We start from the raw sequence: 27,673 nt of genomic DNA, 5'->3' as shown, positions 1-27,673 counted from the left end.
GCTCCCCCGTCCACCCGCAAAATGTGCGACTCTACGAGAAACCTCACTATTGTGCGGGACATTTATGAAGATTTTTGCATCTCTTGCAGGACGCGAGACGGCAGCCCTCAATTTGGGTCGGTCCCACGAGTCGCAGGATGGGTGGTCACCCTATCTCTGATGTCCAACATAATTGCCAACATATTAGGTTAACCAGGGCAAAAAGCCAAGGAATACCAATGAACAAAGTAGCCCAATTTGCACAAGAAAAAGGAACAGTTGACAAGAACCATCTGTGTGTGTGTGTGTGTGTGTGTGCATGTGCATAAAAACAAAATACATGGTTAAAGATTATGAGAGGTGCCCAAATCGCCATGGTGAGAGTGTCAAAGCAATGCAACCAGTTTCCCGACTTTCTGCACTGTGGTATCTCCCATCCCCTGGGCCCTCCCTGGATCATATATCCGTGGCTGCCCATCTGAGTGCACTGGCAGCAAGAAAGAAGAAACACTCGTTTCAGGTGCTATGGTTTGGTGTTGCAGCTGTATAGGTGTGTGTCACAGCCGCAGCTAATTCCTGCATGTGATATAAAAAGCTTCTGTCATAGCAGAGCATGTGCATATAAGCCTAGCTTTTGCTTGGACCAGGGCCGAAGTCACAAGCCATACACTGGTTGTAGCAGTTACTCACCTTAGTGTATTTATCAGAGTTAAACGTGCACTTGATTTCCGTGAATAGATAAAAAGCTAAGCATAAAAATAAGACATTTTAAAAGTGTAAACAGTAGTGTGCACACCTCGGATTGTCTGCTCAACACAGCGGGCAAAACAGCACAGCAAGTGACGTGTGAGCAGTTCATGCTACTTTTTCACACTTAAAAATTCCTAGAAAAACTTATTCAGGCAAGAAACCGTAAGAAAACAAATAATTAGTTAAGAAAAAGTTATCGCAACAACTATTTAGTTTCTAAAAAAATGTCTCAATAGCAAACATGGTCAGCACAATTTAAAGGGCACTCCAGTTGACTGGTGCACTGTTCGTCCCATGGCTTTTATTTCTGCTGAGAGTCTCAGATGCCAGGCTAGCTAAATTTCTGGTGACTATAGTGTCACTATAGCAGAAACCCCTGCCATGGTTCACAGACTAAAATTTACATTCTGCAGCCACTATACAAGACGAGGGGTGACCTTTGTACAATTTTTGGGGGGAAAAAACTCCACATAAAAAAAGCTCTATGGTAAATGGTCATAGTTGTGAAAGCTTGACTGTAATTCACTGTAAACTTATAGCCTGACTCGATAAATGCTAGCATTCCCTCCTCCCTCTTGGCAGCTGGATCTCAGACTGGAAAGTAAAAGCGCTCGGTTACAACTCACCTCAGTAATCATCTTTCCACGAGTCTTGTTACGTTCACGGTGGTTTGCTTTCTTCTCAAACTGTTGCTGGACACGTTCTCTCGTTGTGCGGTATTCTAGTGCAAACTCGCTGATTACCTTGCATACTTGCTGTGCTTTGGTTTCTCTAATGGCATGTGGCGGACACCCCAGGTACACCAACAACTTGTGAAATCTGTAAAAACATCCCAATTTTCAAGTTAATAACTGCTATAATTGGGTCATAGAACAAAAAAAAAAAAAACATGACCGCTGATATGGGAAAGAGGTTATTACAGGTTTTCAATGTTACAAAATGTTTTTGACCTTCACATGTATATTATTTTAACTAATCTAGATTCCTCTTTCAGTCTATACCTATTCAAAAAAGAGTAAATGATAAATAATTAGACTGCACACATTGCAGAATTTCTGTGCCAAGTTTTGTTGAGTTGCATGTGAAAATTCTTAACGTGCTTTCAAATTTCTTTTTGTGACCTTATAATGGAATGTCTCGTACCATTAGACATAATCACCATAATTTTTTTTATTTTCTAGGAAGGGGAATACATGTATATTACTGGTGATCATTACTATCAGTAGTAATACTACATAGTACTATAGCTGTTGTGTTAGCGATTCTAATGTGAATAAAAATGACAGAAATATTCTAGTTTCGGGAAGTACAAAGATACTCTGGCACTTTTTTTTATGGGAACATACAACGTCATGGCAATTAATTTTTACTTTCCTAGCCAAATGTGAAAATGCTTACACTGCCTTCAAATGGCAGTTAATAACTTCTCATTTACACGACCACCCCTCCGACAACATTTTTCGAAAGCCACCCACACTTGGCAAACGCAATGGGCTGGAGCCACAAGGAGGCTGGGCGACAGGTTACCTGTTATGAACCCGGCGGTGAATGATGCCCAGAATGACTATCCTTTCGGCACAATCATTAAGGAATTCAGACAGCCTGAAATTAGAAATTATAAGCCATAAATTAGAATGACGCACATTTGAGAAGCTTTGTTTTCAGTCATGCTGGATAGCAAGCACATGCCACACAAGTGTTTGATATGCGATATAGAGCATAGCCAAAGTAAATACTTGGAGTGAATATTTGCTCATATTGGTGCGTGCTTTAAACAAAATTAGCTAAGTATGTAACAAAAAACATTTAACTAAATGTTTGCAATCAAGAGCCACAGTACAGCAAAACCTCGTTACAAGAGACACTCAAGGGACCCGGGGAAACATGTCTCTTGTAACCAAGGTCTTTTGTAACCAAAAATTCTAAAAACAGTGCGGAGTCGAACATGACCATTTGTTATAAATCAGTATCGTATTCAGACAGGTCGACAAGAAAATTCTCACTATGGCTTAAAAAAGTCATTCATAGTAGTTGTAAGGACTGCAGATTGTATTAGCTTCCTTCCCAACTTTTGTAGGAAAAGCACTTGACTTTGCAAGCGTTCCTGTTCTCAAAATGCCGCTAAAGTCCTCTTAGACAATTGTCAGCCTTAACTGCCAACACTTTCTATCCTACAATACCCTCATCATCATTCTCCTCCTCTGGTTCATCCTCTAGGGCACCATTTACTTGTGCAAGGATCACACGATCTGTAGGCTCCTCAAACACACAAGGTCCATATCTGCAGACACAAACTCCTCAAAAGTTGCTGGAACCTTTGCAGTCTCTTGGATGCAGGCCCAAGCTTCATCTTCAGGGCAGTTTTCCACAAGGTCCTTCATATAAGGTCCCCCGTTTCATTGTGTCTCTTCTAAATAGTGAAAAATTCACTCTGGGACCCAAAGAAGTTGCCCTTAGTAACAGAGTGTCTCTTGTAACCATGTCTCTTGTATGCAATGTTGCTAACATGGTGAACATAGGAAAAACAACCAAACAATTTTCAAATGTCTCTTATAACGAAGTGTCTCTTGTAACGAGGTTCTACTGAACACTCAGCCTCGCCACCACAATATCAACATACAGTGAAACACGCATACTACTATAACAACGTTGAAATGCCAACAAAGTGGTATTGTTATAACAATAATTGTCATAATTGGTTTATGCAGGAAGAAAATCAAGCACGCATGAAAGCATTTCGTGCTCTAGTGGTTCACAAAACTGGCCACGATTGCCACTGCCTCATGCTTAAAAATTGATAGCCCATTAGTTCTGTTTCCTTTGCACCAAGCCAACTTGTACGTGTGCCAGATGGCCACTTCAATGGTAACTAAATCCAATGGCCACCCAATCGAAAAATGCTCAGATGCTGCCAGACTGCTTTATTTAACGACTTTCAATTTCGATGGTCCTGATGGTCCTTCAAACTTGACAGAGTTAATCAAGGACCACTGAGCCTCCTCATTCCTAAGCTGCAACTAAACAGTAAACGAAGTAAAAACAAAAAATCTGCACTGTCAACATTAAAATTACAGCTTTCTCAATACGTAGTGAGGTTTTCAGTTTTATGTTCTCACAGCCTGATGCTTCACGCCAGTGCAGTCGTAGTGTAGCTGGACACCAGAGGTGGATGCCACACTACAAAAGTATGTGTTTTCCTATGGAATAAAAACAATGAGAGAAAGGGGCCGTGGTTATAACTTTACTTCGGCGATAGGAACCTTCTTAATGTCAATGCCTCTGTTAAACTCTCTGCCATCTGTCATGTATGCTCAGTGGCTGTTGCAGGTGGCCATGTAACAATAGTGTATGGCTGTTGGGTATGACAGCTTTCGAATTTTTCAACGGACACTGGTTTCGACAACTTTTAAGGCACCTGCTGGCAGAGGTTTCAGAAGTGCATGTGTGTCGAACACACGTGAATGCATCACAACATAACGGAGATGATATTTCTCAGTGGGATAAAGGGTGCCAATCGTGCGGCTCCCGCAGAGAGTGTGTGACGAATTTCGAACTTGCCTCACTAGTATTTCGGAATTTTGATGCAATGCGTTCTGGGCATACAGGGATTTCTGACCTACTGAGAGTGGTGTCCCCAAAAATTGTGTAATCAGCTGCAGCGATTATTGCCAGAAGTGGCCCCATTTGTGATGTCCCCTTCAGCAACTCTGTTAGCAGTAGTGCAGGGGCAGTGGCACACTCATAAATGCGCTCAACACCCTCGAAGGGAGAGCACAATGGCTACACATCCAAATGCACAGGGACAATGAAGCTAGTGTGGCTGCAGTGCTGTGCCTCTCGCTGAATTCCCCCAAGACGCACCCACAAAGTACAAAGTACACCTTGCACAGCCCTCCAGAACACTCTCAAATGCACACCAACACACTCTACCACCAGTGAAAAATGTGTTGAAAACAATCGCATCTCCGAGAGACTCCAAAACACCAGGTGCTGAAAGCCTTTTGTCAAAATAGTGCATTAGCATCACACTCACTTGGCTTTCATGGCAGACCCATCATGTTTGGCAATAACCTTCAAGTGCTCCCACGATGCCTTGCAGTCACTTTCCATCTTACTCAAGTTCTTCGCAACTTCGTCATAGTCAACCTGCATTCAAGCAGTGTCAATCAAAGAAGGAATGTCAGTGGTAATGTGCACTGTTATCTGTATACTATGTACACAGTGTGTACACGTGCGTGCTTTGGTCTTTTTTAACGTTTTTTTTACTCTTTCCTTTGAGGATGCAGCTTAATCCAAAAAGAGTTTGCTCCAACAAAGTGTGATTTTGTTCATTTATTTCACAGTACCGCCAAGTGGCTTTCTCCCACAACCAGTATGGGCGCTCAACCTTTCAAATACCAGGTTGAAACTGTGTTTTTTCCTCACAGCAAGTTGTTCTGCCTATATTGACACCAACGAGTCATACTCGTCCAAACCGATTTTCTTACGCTTCACCACCAGGCAATGAACAAGGCTCATTTGGTACTTTTGCTTAAGCTTTCAACCACCAAAAGAGGGCAAAATGAGAAAGAGAAAAGAGAAACTGTGGTATGGCTCTTACCCTTCAGCATGACAATGGTGATCTAAAAATAGCAGCACATACAAAACATGCTAGCAGGAAAACTCAGCTCAGCAACCTGCTCCACCAGACAGCAGTTTAAGATGGTGCTCAGTATGAAGACCACGTCCTTGTCTCTAACAGCACTACTGGTGGGAGCTAAATTGGCTAAAAAGGCTCAGACCATGACACAAAATGTCAACTAGACTCTGGGAATCAGATACCACGCATGACAACATAATCTTGGCGGAAAAAAAAAAAAGAAAAGAAAGAAAGAAAGAAAGAAAGAAAGAAAGAAAGAAACCATGAGAGGAAGTCGGACAATAAGTGCTACTTACCACTGAACTGGCTATTACACTGGGATGCAATGATGTACATAGCAGTGATATGCAAAAGAGTCGAGTGCATGTCTAGGCTTATCTGCGCATTACAGTACTATAAACATCCTTGCAACCAAATGCAACACACCTTTGCAATGAAATGCAATCAAATTCATTACAACCAAATGCAATGAATCAGTTGTCACTAACGCTTATTGTCCTGTCGCCTCTCATTGATTCATCTTTTTTAGCGCCAAAATGACGTTGTGAAGTATTCAATAACAAGCCCAGCAACAAGTTTTCCTTAAGCAGTTCAACACATGGTGCCATAAGTGGTATATGTATTGAGGGAAAGGCACTGTTAAGAACAAATTTTCATTTTGAACTTTGGTGTTGGTAGTACCAATTACTAAGCCATGGCAAACAGTGCGAATACGTATTTGCAAAATTGCTGATGACACAAAACATACAGAAGCTATTCTGCTGCTTGTACCTTTATTTGTGATATTACCGTAATTTTGCGATTGTAAGCACCTCCCCGATTCTAAGCAACATTCACGAAAAAAAGTTTGGCAAAAAGTTTGCATGCGAATCTAAGCACCCCCCTTTTTAAGCAATTATCGCAAGGTGGATAATTGGGCCAGAATTGACTTCGTGGCCAAGTAATTTATGAAGTTTTCAATTACAAACCACTTCAACGAAACAGAAGACGACCCACTGGGGGATAGTGGAAGCGCCGGCCCAAGCGGCACAACGGACTTGAATGGTAGCAAGGGTGATTGAGAATCACACGTAAGCGGTGGCTTCACTATCTGTACCTATCTTTCTTGTAAATGTTTGCCACCAAATAAAACATTATTCCTTGCGTCCATCTTGACGAGATATGGCCGTGAAAAAAAGTGGTGCGGGGAATAATTTAGGTTTTTCGAATCTAAGCACTCCCGTCACTTTGGGCATCGAGACCATGGAAAAAAGGGGGTGCTCAGAATCAAGTAAATACAGCATATTTTAAATGTAAACTGCCTTCACCAAATTTAGTGACCTCTACAACAAGTGTCTTAGTATTACTGTAATAAGGGGATGACTACATATTCTGGCAAGCTACGATTAACACAATTCCCTCAAGCAAAAACAAAAGGTGCGGAAAGGGAAGAGGCTTGCTACTAAAATTTTCTTCATAACTGACACCATGACCATTGGTGTCAGTTTAATGAATGAAACTTGGTGTGTGGGGAAATCCAAACTTGCAAAATTAGTCTCATTTATAAAACCTCAACAAAGGCACGGCCTCATGGATTCGTGGTATCATCTTCACTTTGCAACCCTCTGCTTGTGGGTCCCTCTTCCAGAACAATAACAACACTGTGCAGCCTGATGTCAACAGCTTGAGTGCCAACTGCTCATCACATCACATGGGTGCTTATGTCGAAAAGTGCTCTGCTGTTGGCTTTCTCCCACATGCAAAGATTGAAACTGATTGAAAATGCATTATATATGAAATACAACTAGCTTAGGGGGAGCCTCCGAGGTGCAGTAAGTTTCGACGAAGGGAAAATTTGACATATACCTGACATTCATCCTGGACTAGGACGAATTTTTCTTCAACTGTGAAGTTTCTGGGAAAGCTGAGTAGTTTTCCTTCGTGTCACTTGATAAGATACAGAGTACCGTCACTGAGGCACGCAAATGAGCAACGGCGGCCATTTTGGTGTTTATCAGTGTTGCCAGATTGCTGCTTCTGCGCCCTCACCGCTAAAATTGACGAGGTCATTTGTAAACACTGCCAAAGACACAGCAACACGGCACCTTCGGACACACTTCTGCAGCTGAAATGCTGCGGAGCGTGCTATCTTCGCGTTCGAAAGCGCGCAGAGCAGGGAGGACAAGCTTAGAATACCACAGTTGACCGACAGAAAACGCATAAACAACAAAATGGCTGCACCCATGAACCGTCACAGTGTAAACAAATGTCACGTGATGCGAACTGACCAATGATCACGGCGGCGGGATACTCTGTAACCTTATCTAGTGACACTATTTTCCTTTGTAGCCACAGGGCCGCATTTCTGTTGGATGTAAAATTTCCCCTTTGCATGAAACGATTGGAGTTCAAACTTCCAGAGTGGTACACAGGGAGCTGTTTACATAATTATCTCAGTTTCGAAATTTCATGTCAGTGCTCCTTTAATTAAGCCGTCCTTAAACAGGTTTAATGAATGTGTTCAATATTCCTGGACAGTACCAACAAAGCAAACTAAAGAAGAACAATGGCAATGTTAGCTTTTCTCTTTCAGTGCCAGTGTGAAAGACAACAGAAAAGGTCACGTTGTAGGATTGCTGATAATGCTGAGAAGAAAACGTCCTCGGTCACCGTTATAGCGGGACCCAGCAGCAGAGCCAGTGGGAGTGCACTCACTTTGGAACTCCTGGTGACGGCTCCAATCTCCGAGTAGAGATCAGTCGTGTCTGGGTGCTTTTCCATGACCATGTGGCACAAGTGATGCAGCAATGAGTGCTTGTGAACAGTGTCCTTCACTTCCGGAACTTTGGCCAGGTAGTCAATCTGGAAACCTTTCACCTGACGGGTGAAAAAAACATTGTCACGTTGCAGTCACCCGGCAATGCTGCTCATCAGCTACAGCTACACTTCAAACAAAAAGGGTTTTGCATACCGTATTTACTCGCATAATGATCGCACTCGCGTAATGATCACACCCCTCAAGTTCGTCGTCAAAATAAGACTTTTTTTATTTCCCGCGCAATGATCGCACCCTGAACTTGCCGCAGCCATACGTCGTATGTGTGCCAAATCTAGACAACGATGGTCGTGCTTACGTTAGTTTCCTCCTCTTTCAAAGCGGACATGGCTACGTTATTGCCGCGGACTTCATGATACTAGCGATACTGGCAAGCATGAGTTCATTATTGGTGCGGAAGGAACTCTCACTAAATGCACATAATGTACTCACAAAACATAAAAAAATGCGCTCGGCTTGCTGTGTCGGCAGCCATGTCTTGATGTCTCACACTGTGACAGCAGCAGCCACTTATTGGTCGACCTGTTCTCACCTCGCAGCAAACTCGTTCCGGTGCGTTCCCTGACTCCGTAATTCAGGCGCGTTGCATAATGAAAACACTGCATTTTGCGTCACTCGGTGGTCAGTCAATGATCAGTGGAGTTTTTATTATGTTTTTATTGATGTTTATTATGTTCATGAGACTGATCGTAAACATTCGGACCTGCAACCTGCATTTTCTGCGCTCAAACTTCTCTCGCGAAAAATTTACCTCGCGTAATGATCGCAGCCCTAAATTTGCATCATATGTTTGAAAAAAAAAAAAGTGCGATCATTACGCGAGTAAATACGGTATTTAAGGAGTCAAATGTTTTCAAGCAGGATTATCATCATCATTGTTTTAGTACAAAACTGCGAAAATGACAAAACCCAGCCTCCCAAGATGCATACCCAAGAGAGAGAAACTGCACAAACACAGACGCTGGGACTAGCAGTGCAGTTTAATAAAAACATATGGGTTGAAAGAAAACCAGGTGTGACTGGAGCCATGCCCAATGAGGACGAAAACCTCTCATACGCTTCCAACTGCTCCTGTCTTGTGATGCCAAAGTTCATTATTTGATCCCAAACTTTCTTATTTCATCCCTTCATTTAAGTTGATGTCTTCCCTTCTTCTAGCCTCATCTCTTGGCAGCCACTCTGTTAGCCGGATGGTGGACCGGTTGTTACTTCTCCGCATTACTTGCCCAGCCAAGCTCCATCTTTTCCTCTTAACACTTTCGTGACTGCGCCTATTCCGATTGATAGTATGTTATCGATGAATACAAATTCAAATTTTGGCGCTCTCCGAGCGTTTCTAGACAGCTAACACCATCCAAAGGGTAAAAGAGGAAGTATTTCATCAGTTTCACTTTTGAGTTGCTTTTCTCCGCCAAGGGGGGGATTTTTAAAAGTCCTTCACAGACGGGCGCACGTGGTTTCGGTTGCAACGTTGATGCCGCTTGCCAATGCTCCACGGAAAGGGTGAATTTTGATGGATTCCGATGAATCTGAGTAGTAACCTCTGGATGATGGTAGCAGCACAGACACAACAGACAACTTCGATTCGCCAGACTTCAGTACGGACGGCGAAAGTGCATCAACGTCAGCAGGTATCCGTTGGCAAGTTTCGCTTCTTCTTCGGGTCATTCTGTCGCTGCCACCAATTGACGTAACATATCCGGCCTGTTATAAAGGTCGCAGCTCTTATCTGCCGGGTGTCACCTTCATTCAGGCGGGACCACTTGGCGCCGGCTGCAGGTGGAGCCAACCTTAATTTGTTTTATCGCGTCGAGAAACTGCTTCGTGCGGTGGCATGATAGACACTAGTACTTATATTCTTGCATGCATGTAATAACATTTGTACTTACAAAGCTCATATTTGCAGTATTATTCTATAAGGGCCTTGTATTCAAAGTGTATATTTCAATTTTTTTTATGTTTCCCTGTGGGTCATTCCACGCCAAACGTCCCAGAGAGTTCGCTCGACCACCTCCAATTTACACAATAAAAATTCATGGTTAATCACTTCCCTACAATATTCATTCTACTAGCCTATTTTTGGTGGGAAAAAAATTTTCTGTCTCTTACAGCCATTTGAAAACTGCAGTGGTGACGAAAACCTATGTTGTTGTCACCTGCGTTGCGTCCGCGCGTTAAACCCTACAATCAATCAATCATCGTCATCATCATCATCAATCGAAAACCTATGTTGCGAAAAAAATTCGCAAAAATAAAAAAAATATACGGATCGCAGTGAAATCTTTCCAGGTGATAGAAAAAGAAGCGTGTTTCCTTGCTACAATGCACTGACAAGTTGCTAGTGTGTTTAAAAATAGGCTTTCCGGTGAAGCAAAGTGGCGTTTCCGAACAATGTTTACTGATTTTTTACAGCTATTGAAACATTTATAGAGACAATGCAGCTGCATACATTGTTTATATTGTTGACGGTAAGTGTGGAAGAAAAATATGGGATCCGGGAAGCGGGTAGTTTCGGCGTGATAAAGGCAAGAACTTTGAAAAATTTGCAAAATTGTCCATGTTCAGACACTTATTGCGCTGTGTGGTGATCCATGTAAAAATACAGGCTTAAGATCATTTGAAAGGGAACTTATTTCAGAAAGTTTAATCAGAGTACTTTTTGTTTTAAGCGAGAAAATAGTTTTTATATTGAGCACCCACCACGGCCCCAGACGGTGGGCTGTAAGTCCACTTCACTGCAATGACACTTCCTGCGCGGCAGCGGAGAGGCGGGGCGTTAGCACCAAAACTTCAAACCTATGCTTCATGCTGCAGGCTTGAAGCTAACTACAGAAGAACTGATGTCAGCAGTTGTATGTAACATCGACGACGGAGACTACATGTGCAGCCTCTGTCTGGCGTGCCCCGGCAAAGACGCCCTTCTGAGCATTTTGGAGAGCGCTCTAGATGTCGACAAAGTTTAAGATTTCCATGTTGAAAACTGGATCGCAGGTGTCCGCTGCGTACTAGAGGAAATAGTTTTAAGTTGTTTAAAACTTCTGGAACAGTTTTTAGGCACTGTAGAAGATCTCAAGATGCACCGCTTAATAAGCAAACAGCAAGCAAAGTTCCTGCGAGAGATAAAAACCAGCCAAAAAATGAGGGGAAGATGGTTGTTTTAGACCTAGCAGAGAATTATAGCTTCTTCGTGCAAAACGCTCCACAATCGTACCACTGGGTGTATTTACAAGCCACGATACACCCATTCATGGCATACCATCATTCAGAATTCTCGGGGCCTCTGTGTAAAATCGCTTGCAATCATTTAGGACTGTCTTCACCACATGACAGAGGCCGTGGCTACATTTCAAGCTAAGGCTTGAAAACTTCGTAAGAAAGAATTCCCTGCTGTCCGAAAAATTCACTAATTTTCAGATGGGGCATCATCACAGTACAAGAACAAGAAAAATTGTCTAAATTTTTGCTGCCATGACAATGAGTCAATTGATTGGCTGAGTGAAACTTTTTTGCAACGTCCCATGGAAAGGGCGCTTTCAACAGGGTTGGCGGCACCGTTAAGCCATTGGCAGCCAGGGCCAGTCTTCAGAGAACTTACCAGGGAAAAATAATCACACCCCATCAGTTTTTTACATGGGTGGAAAAGAACACTAAAGGTATCTATGTCTGCTCTGGGCGCCCGAAGAAATGGCTGAAGAAAAAAAACAACTCTCAAGAAGGTTTGAGTTGACAATTTCTTTGAAAGGTACGCTCACCTTTCACCACTTGGTACCATAACCGCTTTCCAAGTGGCAAACAACCCATGTCAGTGGCCACGATGGAAATTGCAGCCTCTAAAATGCATCAACATCGAACCAGGAGCCGATCTCCTACTACATTTGTATCACTTCCGTGAACACAGCGTTGCAGAATTCATTTAAGAGCGCCAACAACTAATGATCTGCCAATGACCCCTTCTGAAATCCTGTACAAGCCAGCCGCCCTCCTTTAGAGCAGCAAGCCGATTGAAAACTCAAAACGCGTGCAACCTGCGCTAACGGCCCACCTCTCCGCTGACGCGCCGGCAGTGTCGTTGCAGTGAAGTGGACTTACAGCCCACCGTCTGGGGCCGTGGTGGGTGCTCAATATAAAAATCATTTTCTCGGCTTAAACAAAAAGTACTCCGATTAAACTTTCTGAAATAAATCCTCTTTGTACACCCTTTCAAATGAGCCTAAGCCTGTATTTTTACATGGACCGATGGACCGCCACACGGCGCGATAAGCGTCTGAACATGGACAATTTTGCAAAATTTTCAAAGTTCATGTCTTTATCATGCTGAAACTACCCGCTCCGCGACTTCCATATTTTCTTCCGCGCTAACCATAAACACTATAAACAATGTATGCAGCCGTATTGTCTCTACAAAAGTTTCAATAGCTGTAAAAAATCGGTAAACATTGCTCAGAAACGCCACTTTGCTTCACCGCAAAGCCAATTTTGAAACACACTAGCAACTGTCAGTGCATTGTAGCAAAAAAGCGCGCTTCTTTTCCTATTACTTGGAAAGATTTGACTGCAATCCGTATATTTTTTTTTTATTTTTGCGAATTTTTTTTCGCAACGTAGGTTTTCGTCACCACTGCGGTTTTCAAATGGCTTTAAGAGACAGAAAAATTTTTTCCCGCCAAAAATAGGCTAGTAGAATGAATAGCGTAGGGAAGCGACTAACCATAAATTTTTCTAGTGTAATCGGAGGTGGTCAAGCAAGCTCTCTGGGACGTTTGGCATGCAATGACCCCTGCGCAAAATAGCACTGATGTTTTTCATCATTTTTGTTACTTTTTTTATTTGATAATTTTTTGATAATATTTGTAATAAATCAGTTCTTTGAAATTAATACTGTCGGAAAGCCCTATCCTTCCTCTATTATTTCATACCTTACACTTTAGTATCCATCCTTTGCTGTGGCAGGAAAAAAATATTTCTTGGGCTACCCAAAAACAACCCATTTTTCCACGGTCACAAAAGTTTTAATTGAAGTTCTGAGGTCACCCACCCGAGCTCGCTCCCTAATCCAGAAGAGAAATGTGGCTCTTTAAATCTTTAAAAAAGGCCCTTATGGACAGCTGGTACCTCATATCCCTCACTCAATACTAAACAGCTTGAAGAACTGAACAAACAGCAGAGGCCTTTGTTACTTAGGTACCCACCATCTTAGTTTTGGCATTTGAATTTGAAGCTGGGATTGTGGAGGTAGAAAACTTCAAAGTGGTTGTTTAAATCAGGAGCATCATATCATTCCTGGTCAAGTCATTATTAAAAAGCAGGGTCATATGAATTCTACTTCGACTTAAAGTAGTTTTTTAGGAGATAGGGAGGGGGGGGGGGGATCTGGGAGGATGTATTTATCTGAGCACATATTAAGCTACACAAGTTTCACCAGCCCTGAGTTTTCATCTCGTAACTGCTTGGAAAATGTAAAGATGTATAACCACAGTTCCAATGTCCCAGTGCCCAATTTTAACACCCTGAAAATGCATTTAAAGCTACTTTGGGATTTGTTTTTAGACTGCCACTAATCTCTTTTTCAGTTATTATATTACTATTCACCCCAGCTTCCAGGTGCAGGGCCCCTTAGCTGCAATGCACATTGCAACATACCTGGAGTGTAAGCAACATTAATTGTCAGCATAAACCACAATGTTAGATAATTGGCTTCTCTACACAGCAATATTCAAAAGCAGGGCCCACCTCAGCGCCATTGAGAAAATTTCCTATGGACAGCAGTGTGGCCAGGATGACCCTAAATGTCTTGTTTGTTTCGATTTCCTCCATTGCTTGCTTCAAGTCCATCAATGGCTCAGCAACTTCCTGTAATAAAGTTCAGTGACCTTAAAAAACTGCTGGATAGCACAGCTGGGTAGATCAAACCTGCTTTTAGCTGCTAGACTAATATAAAGCTGGCGTCAGCTGCCATTTCAACCAGTTATGCCAGATAGCGTGATTGCCTTCTTACAAAATTTCTACACTCAACATGCTGTGTTCTGGCCATTACCGGCTTCAATACCCAGGCAATTTTCATGAGCTCAATTACTACAGTATATCAAAACCGAGCAGAGAAATTCGTTTAACAACAAAAATAAATTCCACCGATATGTATCAATTGCTGCACTGAGATGATAAGAACATAAGTTCTGGCAAAAACATTTCTCAGATAAACTAGCAACCGATGAGCCCAGCCTAGCTGGCTGCCTGGTGCCTACGCCAGACGGGGAAGAAAATCGTGTGGCACACGCATGAATGCATACTCCAAAACAGCAAAAAAGTTTCAGGATTATTAAAATGTTTGACCAAAACAAATGTCCTGAAGAAAATGCGATGAACATGATGTATTGACGCATGCAGAAACACAACCAAATACAAATGGACCCAATAAATACATGATGATACAAGTGCTTTCTCAGCAGACGCGAAGTAAGATAAGCACACAAATAATTAATTAATTTTCTTCCCTTCAACCCTTCCCCATCTTAGTTTTAGGCCTGTCGTTGCGAAGATGAAGACCTTGTAAACAAGGGCAAGGTCCTGCTCACCATCCCCTCATTATGCATATCATGTGAACACAAGTGGTGCAGTCAGCTCAAGTTTGCCGGCATGATTGATGTGAACAAGGGGCTGCAGACAATTCATCGAATGCCCTTACATGGAACGCCACTTCATAGAAGCCATTTCATCGAACACTGTTTCATCAAACATCGTTTGGTAAAAGGACGTTTAATTGAGGACATTTCATCAAATTTGTTCGTACACAATAGAGCAGAGCTTTCAGGGCACACTGACAGACATAAACAAGATAACTATTTTTTCACGCTCTTCTGTCTTCATGCTGCTCGTTCTGATACAGCCACTTTTTGATACGGCCACTTTATTGCGGAAGAAACTGCTGATCAGTGATTTGTTTTGTTCAAACATGGGACCAAGCACTTTGGCATGTGGATAAGCCTTGATGAGTTCGCTAGATACTGGTATCTACATAAGTGTCCAAGACTCAGCAAGCAGCGCCAATTTCTATGCCACCGTCCGACAATTCTGCGCTTTGGCCTTCCTGCCACACCATAGAATTCGACGGTACGTCAACTGACTAGAGTTACTGCACATCACTAAAATCTTGCTGGCTTGCAGAAGTTCGAAGAGCTGAAGAAGGAGTTTCCACCAGCTGCCTCGGAGCTTGTATGTTGGTTCGAAAAGAATTGCGTCGTGGGAAAGCCACACCAGCTGCCCGAGCTGCCCGGTGGACTGGCCAATCCGCCTGCCACCTTGATTTTTGCCTGGCTTCTGGTGCACTCAGCCCTTAGCAGAACAAGGGTAATGATGAGGAATTATGTACAGTAGACTCTCGATAAACTGGACTTCAAGGGACCGAAAAAATTAGTACCTTTTAACAGGAGTCCTGTTTACTGAGATAGATGCGTGAAAGTGCAAATTTATGTGCGTACACACTCTTAATGCCATTTCATGGAACTTAAGCACTAGAAGGTGGATTTAGCTGATAGTTTTTTTCAGAAAGCAAGAAAACTACAAGAGGTTTCAACACAGCATTGACAAAGTTGATTTGGCAACAATTAGTCGCAGTTGCTGTGCTCTACAAAATGCATCAATTGTTTTTGTTTAAGTCCTTACAACTGCACCTTCACGGAGGCTAGAGGCCTCAACTTCGCGAGTGCTTATGAGCCACCAAATTTAGAAGACGGCAACGCAGTAATAAAGTGCCAATGGCACCACGATGGCACAAACAAGGTGGCAGGAGCTGAGCCCTGTAACCCGCGGGGTCTTGAATCGAGACCTAACGATTGGAACAAGAACTGCGATGTTGCACTCGTCGCGTTAACACGGCTGACCACTAACGAGACGCGTACAAGGTGAACGAGGTTAAAAAAAACATGGAGGAAGAAAAAAAAACAAAAACGGAACAGCCGAAACCGTAAAAAGCTGATTATCATGCCATTGAGATTCACAAGAAGTTCCATTTCTGGTTCCGTTTACACGGTGACGCGGAAATTTTAGTTTCGATTACTGAGAGTTTTTTTTATGTTATCTGAATACAAAACCAACCAACTTACAGGCTACTGTTTCGTTTAAGCGGCAATTCCGTTTAATTAAGCGATTTCCATTTATCGAGATTTTACTACATGTTGAAAGCTGCACAGCAGGTTTTCAGAAGTTGTTAGAATCTCATGTACGGCATTTGCCAGTTCCTCAGCCGCTTGTGACAGGAGCAAAAGGCTACAGACAATCGGCTGGAAGCACTTCTGTGTAGTCAGCAGCCGCCAAAGCAGAAGAAGGCTGTGCTAGCCAAAAAGAGGTCCTCGAGCGCATCTCAAACAAATGGGTAAAGATGCCAGTAAAGGAATTTTTGAGGGCAAATTCTTATCAACTAATACAGTTACTGCGTTTCCGCACAGTCATTGTACAATGCAGTTACTTATACAGTTCATATCGCCCTTGCAAAATAAACTTTGATTTCTGCCAGTTGGTTGATGGATTTTTGGTGTGTCCTAAAATTGTGTGCCTTCTTGCAATTTGTGCGATCAAATACTTTGTATAAACACAATTCCAGAAAACCGAAAGAAAGGAAATAAAAAACTTCAGTAATCACAGCATAAAAGGCAGCACCACCCGAAGTGACTTTAACGCATTGCACGTTGCCGATAATTGCCATGGGAAGTGGCAATGACAAAGACTTGTGCTCGAAAAGTGCACGGTTTTCTTATGCAGCCTCAAATTGTAAAGCATTTACGCTTCATGCATCTCTTTACGATGAGAAAACTTGAAGTTTTCCAGCAGCAATACTAATCGCCACCACAGCTTCCGAACAGCATTCGATAAAACGGGCGACGTCACTTCGATAAAATGGCATTTCATGAAACGGTTTTGATGAAACGGTCGTGCCTTTGACGAAATGGCGCACGACGAAACGGTGTTCGATGAACTGTCACGTGTATCCATGGAGAAGTACTATCTTCGGATGATAATAACTTTCCTCTCGGTAGCTGGTAGCTTGTGTTGCCCACGTTTGAGTTGATCCTTGTTATTTTAAAAAAGGATACAAGACAGTATTTTTCTTCCTTCACCCCTAAGATCAAGGCTGTTCCTTTCACTTTTGGGAGCCAAAACCTCAGTACAAATGCAGTTTAAATCAGATTCACACAAACCATTCATTAGCTTTACCACCAGACAGACAGACAAGGAAAGAATGGGGGACCAACCCGCTCCATCACGTCGTAGTCCAAGCGAAAAGCCCAAAGTCTGAGTCGGGCTTCAAGCTCACTGATGGATGCCAGCGTCAGCAGGAACTGCTCCGCATTGCCAAGAGGCACGTCAGGGTTCGCCATCTGCGCCTCCATGATCTTGTTTTTCTCATCTTCCCCTGGCATCATTGTCGTCAATATTTTCTGCAGAAACAGAGGCAACAAGAATTTTTGGTGATGACACAACGTTTGTCGCAAACTGTCAGCACCAAACCAGCACAAGCCATTGTTACCACAAGGAGAGCTGTTAAATCAGTGCTTTGGTGGACCTTGCATAAAAATGAGTCTGATCATTTACAGAAATGGTTCCTAATAACTGCTGCGCAGCCATACGTATTTGGGATACCAGCTTTAGAGACACACTGTGCTTACTGCACTTCTCTCATAGCCAAAGCAAATAAATTGTGCAGAGCTTCATTCCTTCTAGCTGTGCACTATGAAGCCGCATATTAGGCCATGAAATGATTAGAAGATGAGACTTTTGCGAGCCTAATGAAGGATCAAATAAATCTAAATAATGATGGATTTGGAAGCTCATTTTTCAACATTAGGTTAATATAGCAGTACCACAGCCCTTAGTTCCACACAAAGGGCATCGAAGCACCACCCTACTGTGCATGGTGCAGCCTATTAACCCTTTCAGGGTCACGGATGTACATATACGTCCTCTGCAAACACCTTCAAAATGGTCAATAACGTATATGTTTTCGCCAACTTCTCTTGCTTGGCATGTGCTGCCACACTGTGGAAATACGCCAAATTATTTTCTTGCGCCGATGGCTCTTCTTTTTATTTTTTTATGATTTACTTCTGCTGCACGCCAGCTATCACTTTGGCATCCGGTAACGAGGAGGCGCGCTGAGTATCGCCCACCGGGCGCCCGGGCGCCCGGGCGCCTTTCACTTCTTGCGCCTTTCACTTCTTGCGCCTTTCACTTCATTTGAGAATCAAGACAAGAGTACTGAAAAAACTAACTTATATCCTACAAAGACTGATGTATTTACATTAAATTTAGCATGCAAAGCCTTAAAACTCATGCTCTTAAAGCACAGGCAAAAAAACCACCTTTAGTGTCAATGACAGCTTCTGTACAGCTGAAAATGCCTGCCAGCTTTGATGAGGTTGCACCTGTTCATGCCCCCCCCCTTCCCCTCTTTCCTTTCCAGCTTTTGATGGGCCTTAAGTAACGTCAAGGCATTTTTTAGTCTCCCTTTGAACAACACCACATTAGCTGTAAGTCTAGTGGGTTCGTGTATGAGTGGTTACGGGGATACACACAATGCATGATGCAGTCACTGAAATTTTCTGTCACCGACACTTCCACAACAGAAGCTGTTTGTCGAAGGAAAGCCTTGTATCAAGTGTCTTCATGAACTAAACACCCAAATTTAACTCTTCAACTTCAATCTGATTCCCAGTGGCCTTGATTGACTTGCTCCAGTCATCAATGATGACAAGCTGGACTTGAATGACAAAGTTGGCAGCCCCGACAAGGTCCGATAGTTTGGAGCATTGGTCATTTTGGCCACTGATCTCGTCTCTTCAGAAGGCCAGCAGGCAGCTCTTTCCCGACTCTGAGGACAAATCACCTTTCTACATTTTAAAAGGTGGCAATCCCTGAACTGCCACGGGTGTCAGCAGGAACTGCAAGAAGCTGGGGCTGGACATACACGTTCAAACAACAGATAGGACAACATGAGGATGCTGTTGAATCAGTGCCAAGTGTTGGGGATGACTATAGCTTTTGCCTGTGTATTCATGACACTGAAAAAAGCTTATTCTCAAATACTGGCCACGCTCTACACAGTAGATGAAAAGAGAAGAACCAAAACATCAAGTGCCAGCTTGCCATCCATGAGTACTTAAGGTTATTTGAAGCTTTTTTGAGTGTGCAGGGATACTCCTTGACTGTGTTTCACACTTTTGAGCAGTTGCAGTATGATCTGGAGGAGGAAGAGGGGCAATGCATGTCCCAATATTGTGGGCCACTAGGCAAATGACCCCTGGCCACAGGCTGGGGAAGCAACACAGGTAAAAGGGCCTGCCGGCCTGAACACACATGCTTGCCTAAAGTCAGTGTTGTACTCACTTCTATGCCTTCCTTGTTCATGATGGTGCTGTCCATCTTGAGGATCGCTGTCTTAATTGTCCTTGGTGGTGGAAGCTTGGTCATGCCAATATTAATGGCGTTAGACCGTTTGGCGTCGAGAACTATCACCTCATTTTTCTTTCCTTCTTGGTTTTTCTGTAAAGACCACAGCACGTTAAGGAGAAAAAGAAGACAGGTTAAGCAGGAGCTTACCACACAATATGCGAGAGCAAAATAAAAAAATTTCGGTATTGGGTTTGATTGATTGATTGATTGTGGGGTTTAACGCGCCGACGCAACGCAGGCGATGAGGCGCGCCGTAGTGGAGGGCTCCGGATTAATTTTGACCACCTGGGGATCTTTATCGTGCGCCGAAATCTCGTACACACGGGCGTTTTTGCTTTTCGCCTCCATCAGAAAAGCGGCCGCCGCGGCCGGGAATCGAACCCGCGACCTCGTGCTCAGCAGCGCAACGCCTTAGCCACTGAGCCACCGCGGCGGGTAATTTCGGTATTGGGAAATTGTCTCTATAATTACAATGTATGAATACCCTTAACCTAACAAACTTCAAGCACAGCATTGTGATGCCTGGAGACTCATAAAAAGACAGCACACAGCAACCATTTACGGCTGCAGTCCCACATCTGACCAGTGGCAAGACAACAAACCAAAGCTGGATTACCCTATCTGGCACTGGCAATAAAAGGGCAAATCAGCATAACACCCCCCCTCCCCCCCCTGGCAAGGTTTTCCTACTTAAAGAAAGTACAAAAATTAAATGCTACGGTAATCTCCTTGTTTAACACGAACCACTGCTGCACATCCATTACATTGCTCATGGCTTACACAATCCCAGAAAGGCTAGTAAGCAGCAACATCCACTTAATACTCTGGAAAATATCTAGCTACAGCCTCTAAATAAATATTTGTGGCACATTGGGAAACATTTTAGCAGGCCCAATTATTGAGTATAAAGGTGTGAAATTACTTAGAAATGAAATCAATTTATTTTTTGAGCAGCTTAAATTTGCAGCTTTAAGATTTAACTTACTGACTAGATTAGGATCAGTAGCACATGGCAAAATTTACCAAGTTAATCAGTTTCCAAAGTTAATTAGGAAAATTAGGATTTTCCTCATCCAATATTTTTTGAGCCCAAGAAGTGCAGAGTGAAATAAATAAATAAATAAATAAATTATATATATATATATATATATATATATATATATATATATATATATATATTTGTAATGGCCACACCTCTTCAAAAAATATATTACACAGTTAAAAAACTGTGCACATCATTGTAAGGGCTTTTAGGATCAAAGCACTTTGGTATAGTGTAGGCTTTCATTGTATCTTTGTCTAGCATTTCTAGCAAAAGAAAAAACTTCGAGTCAAGAGTGCTGTAGCCAACTAAATTTCTTTAAGCACACAGCGAATAAAATGAGCGAAGGTCAATGTCGCACACCACTACATTTGCAAAACATGCTTTCCTATAAAGCTGTACCAAAAATCATTTTTCCAGAAGATTTTGTTTTATGGCCAGGGTTCTCAAGGTTAACCTTTAAACTGGGCTCTCAAACTATTTTTATGGCCCACACCGCACCCTTTCACTTGCATCTTAAGACATGGTAGACATGAACATTTAGGCTCGCAAAAAGTTTTGGGGGAACTTTGGCCTTAGCCACCATCCCATGTGTATAGCACCTTAACTAGTTCTACTAAGCATATTATGTAACTCTACCAGATGCACATCTACAGGTTTCTGGCACAAAATGGCACAAAATGGCACACAAAAGTAATGACTGAGCCCCTTTACATCACTGCGGTATGAATGTCAAGTTATTACAATTATTATTCGCAAATGCGCTCGTTCTTCTCCTGGGGCCAGTTGGTTTAAGTTCCACATCAGAGCCTGCGGTGTCAGGTGTGGTTAGACAAGGCGATGTACGCAGCGACGAGTGTTTCCTAATTTTCTTGGGACAAGTTCACATGAAATTTTTTTTTTGTTTCCTACCACTTGAAAGAGTCAATAATTTCCTTTCGCTAGCCGAACACGTAAACTATTGGTAGGCACGATCATTTGCGTGCAACTTGTTTGTAAATTAACCATGTAGCCTAGCGCACCATGGTGAACACCTTGCCACCAAAATGTGCACTGCAGTAGTTTTGATGTACCAGGGTGAGAGTTATCAAGAAGTTATTAATGGTAGTTATGGAAAAGGTCTAAGAAAAAGGTAGACCCAATCTCAGGGGTGGAACAGGGTACGTGTGTCTGGGAGCAGTCCTGGGAGCAGGCAAAATTGCCTTTTGTAGCAGGCTTGGAGCAGCTAGAAAGGCCTTTTGGAGCAGGTTTGGAGCAGCCAGAAAGGCTGATTGGCAGGGGCCAATTAAGAACCTACTCCGGTAGGTTCTTGGCCAATTAAGGATTGGCCAATTAAGAACCTACTCCGAACCAGGAACGCAGTTGTTGTACTATATCTGAAAATTTACAATATGCGGAGTTACCTACTTTCAGCCCCAGCGAGTGCGCCGCGTTATAACCGTTCAAAGGGTACACCTCACGCGCAGAGTCAAAGGGGATCGGATAACAGGCGTTGCTTCGTGTCTGGTAGACGGCAGTGTTAAGTGAACTCACGGCGGCATTCCGTAAAACAAGGTGTTTGCTTGCATTTTTTTTTTATCGGACAGTGGTTTCATTGTGTATGAAGCAGAATATATATAGCTTTGTTTTCGCCTGCCACAGGGTTGCGGATTCGACAAACATATGCAGTAGACTACGTAACAAGAGCGTGTTAGAAGGCATAATTAGTGCTGGACCATCCTCCACATCCGAAAAGCTAACCCCAAAGTTCACAGGCTAAAATGAGTAGTTACTTTTTAACAAAGGCGAACCGAATTAACAAGAGAGGGCAAAGCGTCCAAGACCCTGTTTGTTCAATACATGCAGCTACACTCGTCAAAAATGGTTGACTAAATTGAAGTTCACCTCTAATAAACAACCCTCCATGCGAATATTATTCTGTTTTCTAACTGTTTGCGATGTGACAAAAACATTTCACTCTGTTTTGGTTGGCCATTTTCCATTTATTGTGGTGCAGCGGCCAGCACTGGCCATCAAAACCGTGCAAATGTGACACAAATAAATCTAAAGTGAAGGCGGAGAAGGTTCATAGTGCCTGTGGCCTACAGCTAAGCAAAAGCCAACGTCCTAGCTGCGCATAAGCCTTGATGAAACCTCTTCGAAAACACAATGCTTCAGCCACGGTTTCAGCGAAGTCTCCCAGCACGGGGCATCATGGCTGTTGTATCTCGCGGCTCGATGCGGGCTCTGCGGCGCAGGGTGGTGCTGATAAACAAGTTTGGTGCAATAAGGGTGGTTCGGTGGAGGTAAACAAGTTTGGCGCTCAATGGCGCAAATGGTACCGCTGTTCCACCCCTGCAATCTATTGCATGGCGTCTTGTCTTTTCTTTTTCCTGTATGTGCTTTTTTTTTTTTTTTTCATGTAACCAATCCATTAGAATGCAGGTCCCCATTACCTAAATGTCCTGAAAAAATGTTTCACAAGCATGCTCAGTTTCTCTACACTATTCCACTAATAACCTAAACTAGAGTTTCTGTATTCATCCTTGTGTTGGGTTGTTGTGGTGTGCAAAATGACTGACCCTAGGGCCAACCTGCCACTTAGCTGTGGGAACTGTGGCATACCGGCGAACCCCTTTTAGCTAGCTTTCCCACACAAACTGTTACGCAACTGGTGACCATAAGAATGCACCCCTGTATGGTTGGCTTTTCCTCAAGAACCCTGTCACACAATGATACCGTTGAGTACAACAATATGAACACATCCCTTCCACCATTCCTGTACTTGATGTATTCGCCCTGATGAGGGCAGTGCCCCTGCCTGAAACTAGTTCCTGCACTGCCAACAGTGCCACCAGAGCAGAAGCCCTGTGGGGAGCATAAGCCCAGAAAAGGCTTTCTTTTGGCCTCGGGGATGTGTTCTCCTGAGTATCCCACAGTCACCATGCCACGATAGTGCCCACCCATGACGGATGTCTCGCTACCTCTTATTGTCTGGCCTGCAAAATAGCCTGTACGCGGCATCCTGACAGTACTTGCAGTAAACGCTGTCCCCGTGGTGTTAACCATGTCGTCTCATGCCTCCTCTGTAAGTCTCTGTAACCCACCGTAGTAATCGCTCGCACAGCATGTTCTTTGAGCGCGGATGACTGCGAGGCGGGAATATAATTAGTGTGGATCCCACATAGCACATAGGCAGAAAGAGGATTAATGCTGCCGAGAGACTCCTAACAGGTAAGCAGTATCAGCAAAATCTGCTTCGCTTTGCAGGGACCAGGAAGGAACGAACGCTGCAGGCAGGCCTAATCTAGACAGTCCGCTGCTTGGCAGCAGTTCCCGGTGGCATGCCAGGCAGCAGGTCAAAGAAGGAAGCCGGACGGAGTTCTTACCTCCTGAACAGAGCACAGATTTCCAGTGCAGGTCATCAGCCCAAGCAGCAGCGAGAATGTTGCAAGAGAGATGCCTTAGGTTAGCAAGCATGCAGAACCCGCAAGAACGAAACCACAACCAGAGACCTCAGCCCCGCGCGTTCACTTAGCACCATTTAGTACCAAAGCAAAGAATACTTGCTGTCAGCTAGATAGCAGCTCTGGTGAGTATTGCCCTCCCAGCAAAACTATGAAGAGAACAGGCATTTGTTCATATTTCTTTTAAATTATGGCAGACTTTTCTGTATCCCATCCCAGAGTGACAAAATGGGTTAACTCCAGCAAGCATCTGGTTTACAGCCACGAACAAAAAATTTAAATTCCTTTGCGCCGATATTGGGTTAACTACTTCAGCAAGCATCTGGTTTATAGCCATGAAGAGAAATTTCCCTCAAGAGATGTCAGCTTAATATGTATGCAAGCCTGCTAGACCAAGCAGCTGTACTTCGATGGGGCCAGCCTGAATAAGTGGCCACACACCTAAGAAAATGGGCAGAGCATACTGTCAGCCGTGTTCTGTCTCCTGCCCTGCCATTTGTTAATTACCTTTCAAGATGGCCCCATCTAAAGCGTCATGAACTATCCCAGCTCTAAACAACTTTAAACAGGCCATGAAGGCAACATACAACCTTATTTATTCAAAGGATTTGGTGTTTTATAGTACCATGACCACCTATCTGGCAACACGCTGCTTTATTCACTGAGGAATATAACAATTTAAGACACAATTTTAATTCTCCCACTGCATTGCTTGATTCATGATTCCAGCAATGATGCATTAGACGCAGGTACAAGTTAATATGCTGACTCCACGTAGCCTCCAAATGCTGCAATCCAACAAGAACTGGAAGGCTGCCAGGAGGCAAGCCAAAACTTGTTTGGTTACCGTCGGCCTTGCAAAACGGCACTGCGATACCACTCAGTGACAGCTCATTTTATTTTCGATCAGTCTTGTGTGTGCATTATTTTCGCTTATGTCAGTTGGATGGGATCGTGTCAGAAGCACTGTGAACCCCATGGTTCACCGTGCAGACAATTCTGGTGAACCACGGTGAGCCACAGCGCCGGCTAACAGTAGTCCCATCCGGTGCAACAGCATACATGTTTACATGTTCTTTCGAAACTTCTGTTGTCTACCCCACCATCCTTTCTGCTATAAGAATGATATGCACAAAATTACAAGTGCAAATAGCCCATTTTGTAAATTTACAATCCTTGTTTATTTGCGTTTGATTCTGTCGCACCAGGAGGTGCATAACTCCAGTGCAGAAAAGTGGCTGGCAACGGGAGTCGCATGCGGACTCTCCGTTTTTCTCATTACATAGCTTATATTTGGGCAAAATTTGCATTAGAAGTGGTATGAGCGTTATTCAAGCAAGGCAATGAACCAAAGTTGTAACTTTGTTGTAACTTGTAACTTGTAGCGGGTTCTTGTAACTTGTAAGTTGTAACTTGTAGCGGGTTCGAGCTAGTTGATAATCCATTGTAAGATTTTCAAGCGCCAAAGGGAACAGGGACATGCGCTACCCTGTTCCCTTCGTCCACTGTCTAAATATTTGGCACTTGAAAATATTATAACCAAAGTTGTAGTTTGTCTTCATGGCCCCTTTAAACATGAGCATTTGCTGAAAATAAAAATACAAATAAAAAAGAATAGAAGAAAAAAAAAGAGAAAGAAAAAGAAAAAGAAAAAAGTTTGTATAGTTACCAGAGCTGCCAAATATCCTGCAATCAGAAAATTAAAACTGCCCAACGATCACTTTTTTTTTTAATCACCATCGCCAGTAGAGAGCAAAAAAGTGGGGGGGGGGGGGGGGGGAGAGAGCAGCAATGCTGCAGAATGCAGTAAAAAACTATGCAAATGGGAAAACAATATGATCGCAGGTAGAATCATCCTCTTTATATTTTTATTTTTATATAGACTTCATAAAACCACTTTGCTTCAAAAGCTTAAGCAGAGAATACTGGAGAGCAATTAAACCTCAAGTGGCAACATTCCAAGCTTTCCCTAAAAAGCCTAACTAATTTTTATTATTATAGGCATGCTCCCAGAATTCTTATGATACAGATAGAAAATAAGAAATATTGGCATTATTGACATGTCATAGCAGTTTAGTGAACACAAACGAAACCATTCATAAACAGCAACTTGGAACAAAATCATTTGCAAGAGTATGAATTCACAGCTATCGCCACACTATTCATTTTACAAGAATATTTAGAACAAAATAGCAGCATACAGAACTAGATATTACCGAAGACCTCAACTTGCACACATTTGCTGATGGTGTTATTTAAATACTGAGAGAAAGTGTCCACTTTCCAGAAGAAACATGCACCACGCATTCAAGTTACAGAGGCTGCCAAGAACTGCCCCAAGTGAACTCTGCCAAAACCTGATTGGAACTGCGCAAAAAAGCATATGGCGGCTGCCCGCAGCTTAGTGCTAGGACAGGACCATTGTCTCCTCACCCGACTCAGGACCTCCTTGGCCCTACTCTCGAAGAGGTGCTCCAGCTTCTGCGTGTCAACGTTCACTTGGTTCAACTCATCCCAGATGGTCTTCTTCTTGGGTGTCTTTGACAGCATGGACGGGTCCACCTTCACCTCTTTCCAGAAGAGTTTCACCGTCTTCTTGCTCTTGGGTGCTGCAGCACTGAGGGCCTGCTGCTGTGCCTGCTGCTGCTGTTGCTGCTGCTGCTGCTGCCGCTGCTGCAGCCAGGAGGGGGCAGCCGGAGGCGGCGGCTTGGGGGGCCCGCCGCCGAAAGGAGGGCCCCCCATCGGAGGAGGTGGAGGAGGCGGCCCCCCCATCGGAGGAGGTGGCGGAGGAAGACCCCCCGTGGGTGGGGGTGGCGGTGGCGGCAGGCCCGCAACGCAGCCTGCTGGCTGCAGCACATCCGCGTCGTCGTCGTCCCGCAGGTCCGTGAAATCCAGGTCGTTGATGAGCAGCGGCCGCCTGATGGAGCGCACCAGCTGCTCCCACTGCACGTCATTGTCGGACTTCCACAGCAAGTCGGGAATGGATGACGAGCTTGTCTGGGGGAGCAAGGACCGGAAATCCGACCGAGAGCGCGACGCGGCGAGTCCTTCCTTTGCTCGGCTTACGGCACCTGCGGTAGAAATGTCCGTGGCCGGTCCGTCCATTGTTCGACCACTGATGCGATCTTGAAGCTCTCGAAGACCATCCTTCTTGAGCTGCTGTGGTGGTCGAACCAATTCCTCCTCACGCGAGTTCTCCTCTTCCTGGTTCTTCCCATACATCATGGACAGCATCCAGGACTTCTTGCTTGGGTCTCTTTGCGTTGGGCTCGTGTACGGCTGCGGAGATTTGTTGGGACATGTGTTGAATGTCTTTGGTGGTTCCACGTGCAGATTTGTAGGCCTCTGAATCTGAGAAGGGAAGGTGGAAGCGGAGGGTGACTGCTGCTGCTGCTGCTGCTGTGGCTGCTGCTGAGAAAGCTGCTGATTCTTGCGGTTTTCATCTTCAATGCGGCTTTCAAAACGGGACCGCGTGCGTTCAATAAATGATGGACCTGGAAAAAATGCTGCCATGTCACTGATGAACAAGAACATAGTGCTTGTCTCTTTAAATTCAAGGG

At 43.7% G+C, this 27,673-nt stretch overlaps 1 protein-coding gene across 1 annotated transcript in view; it reads right to left on the bottom strand.

Annotated features, from left to right (window-relative positions):
- The window catches only part of LOC144152528 (uncharacterized), a 277,204-nt gene that overhangs the window by 8,264 nt on the left and 241,267 nt on the right, over positions 1-27,673 (bottom strand). The window contains exons 19-26 of the mRNA XM_077683824.1: positions 26,547-27,607; positions 19,560-19,715; positions 17,429-17,614; positions 13,914-14,033; positions 8,063-8,224; positions 4,763-4,875; positions 2,257-2,331; positions 1,356-1,548 (exon numbers count right to left, since the gene is read on the bottom strand). Of these exons, the coding sequence (XP_077539950.1) occupies positions 1,356-1,548; positions 2,257-2,331; positions 4,763-4,875; positions 8,063-8,224; positions 13,914-14,033; positions 17,429-17,614; positions 19,560-19,715; positions 26,547-27,607 (2,066 nt within the window). The remainder of the gene's footprint in view (positions 1-1,355; positions 1,549-2,256; positions 2,332-4,762; positions 4,876-8,062; positions 8,225-13,913; positions 14,034-17,428; positions 17,615-19,559; positions 19,716-26,546; positions 27,608-27,673) is intronic.

The sequence above is a fragment of the Haemaphysalis longicornis genome, unplaced genomic scaffold (assembly GCF_048455015.1).
Source record: "Haemaphysalis longicornis isolate Haplotype H1 unplaced genomic scaffold, Haemaphysalis longicornis Haplotype H1 scaffold_1, whole genome shotgun sequence".
NCBI classification, from domain to species: Eukaryota; Metazoa; Arthropoda; class Arachnida; order Ixodida; family Ixodidae; genus Haemaphysalis; species Haemaphysalis longicornis.
Note: the sequence above shows the minus strand (reverse complement) of the source record. Positions and strands in the feature narration are given on the sequence as shown.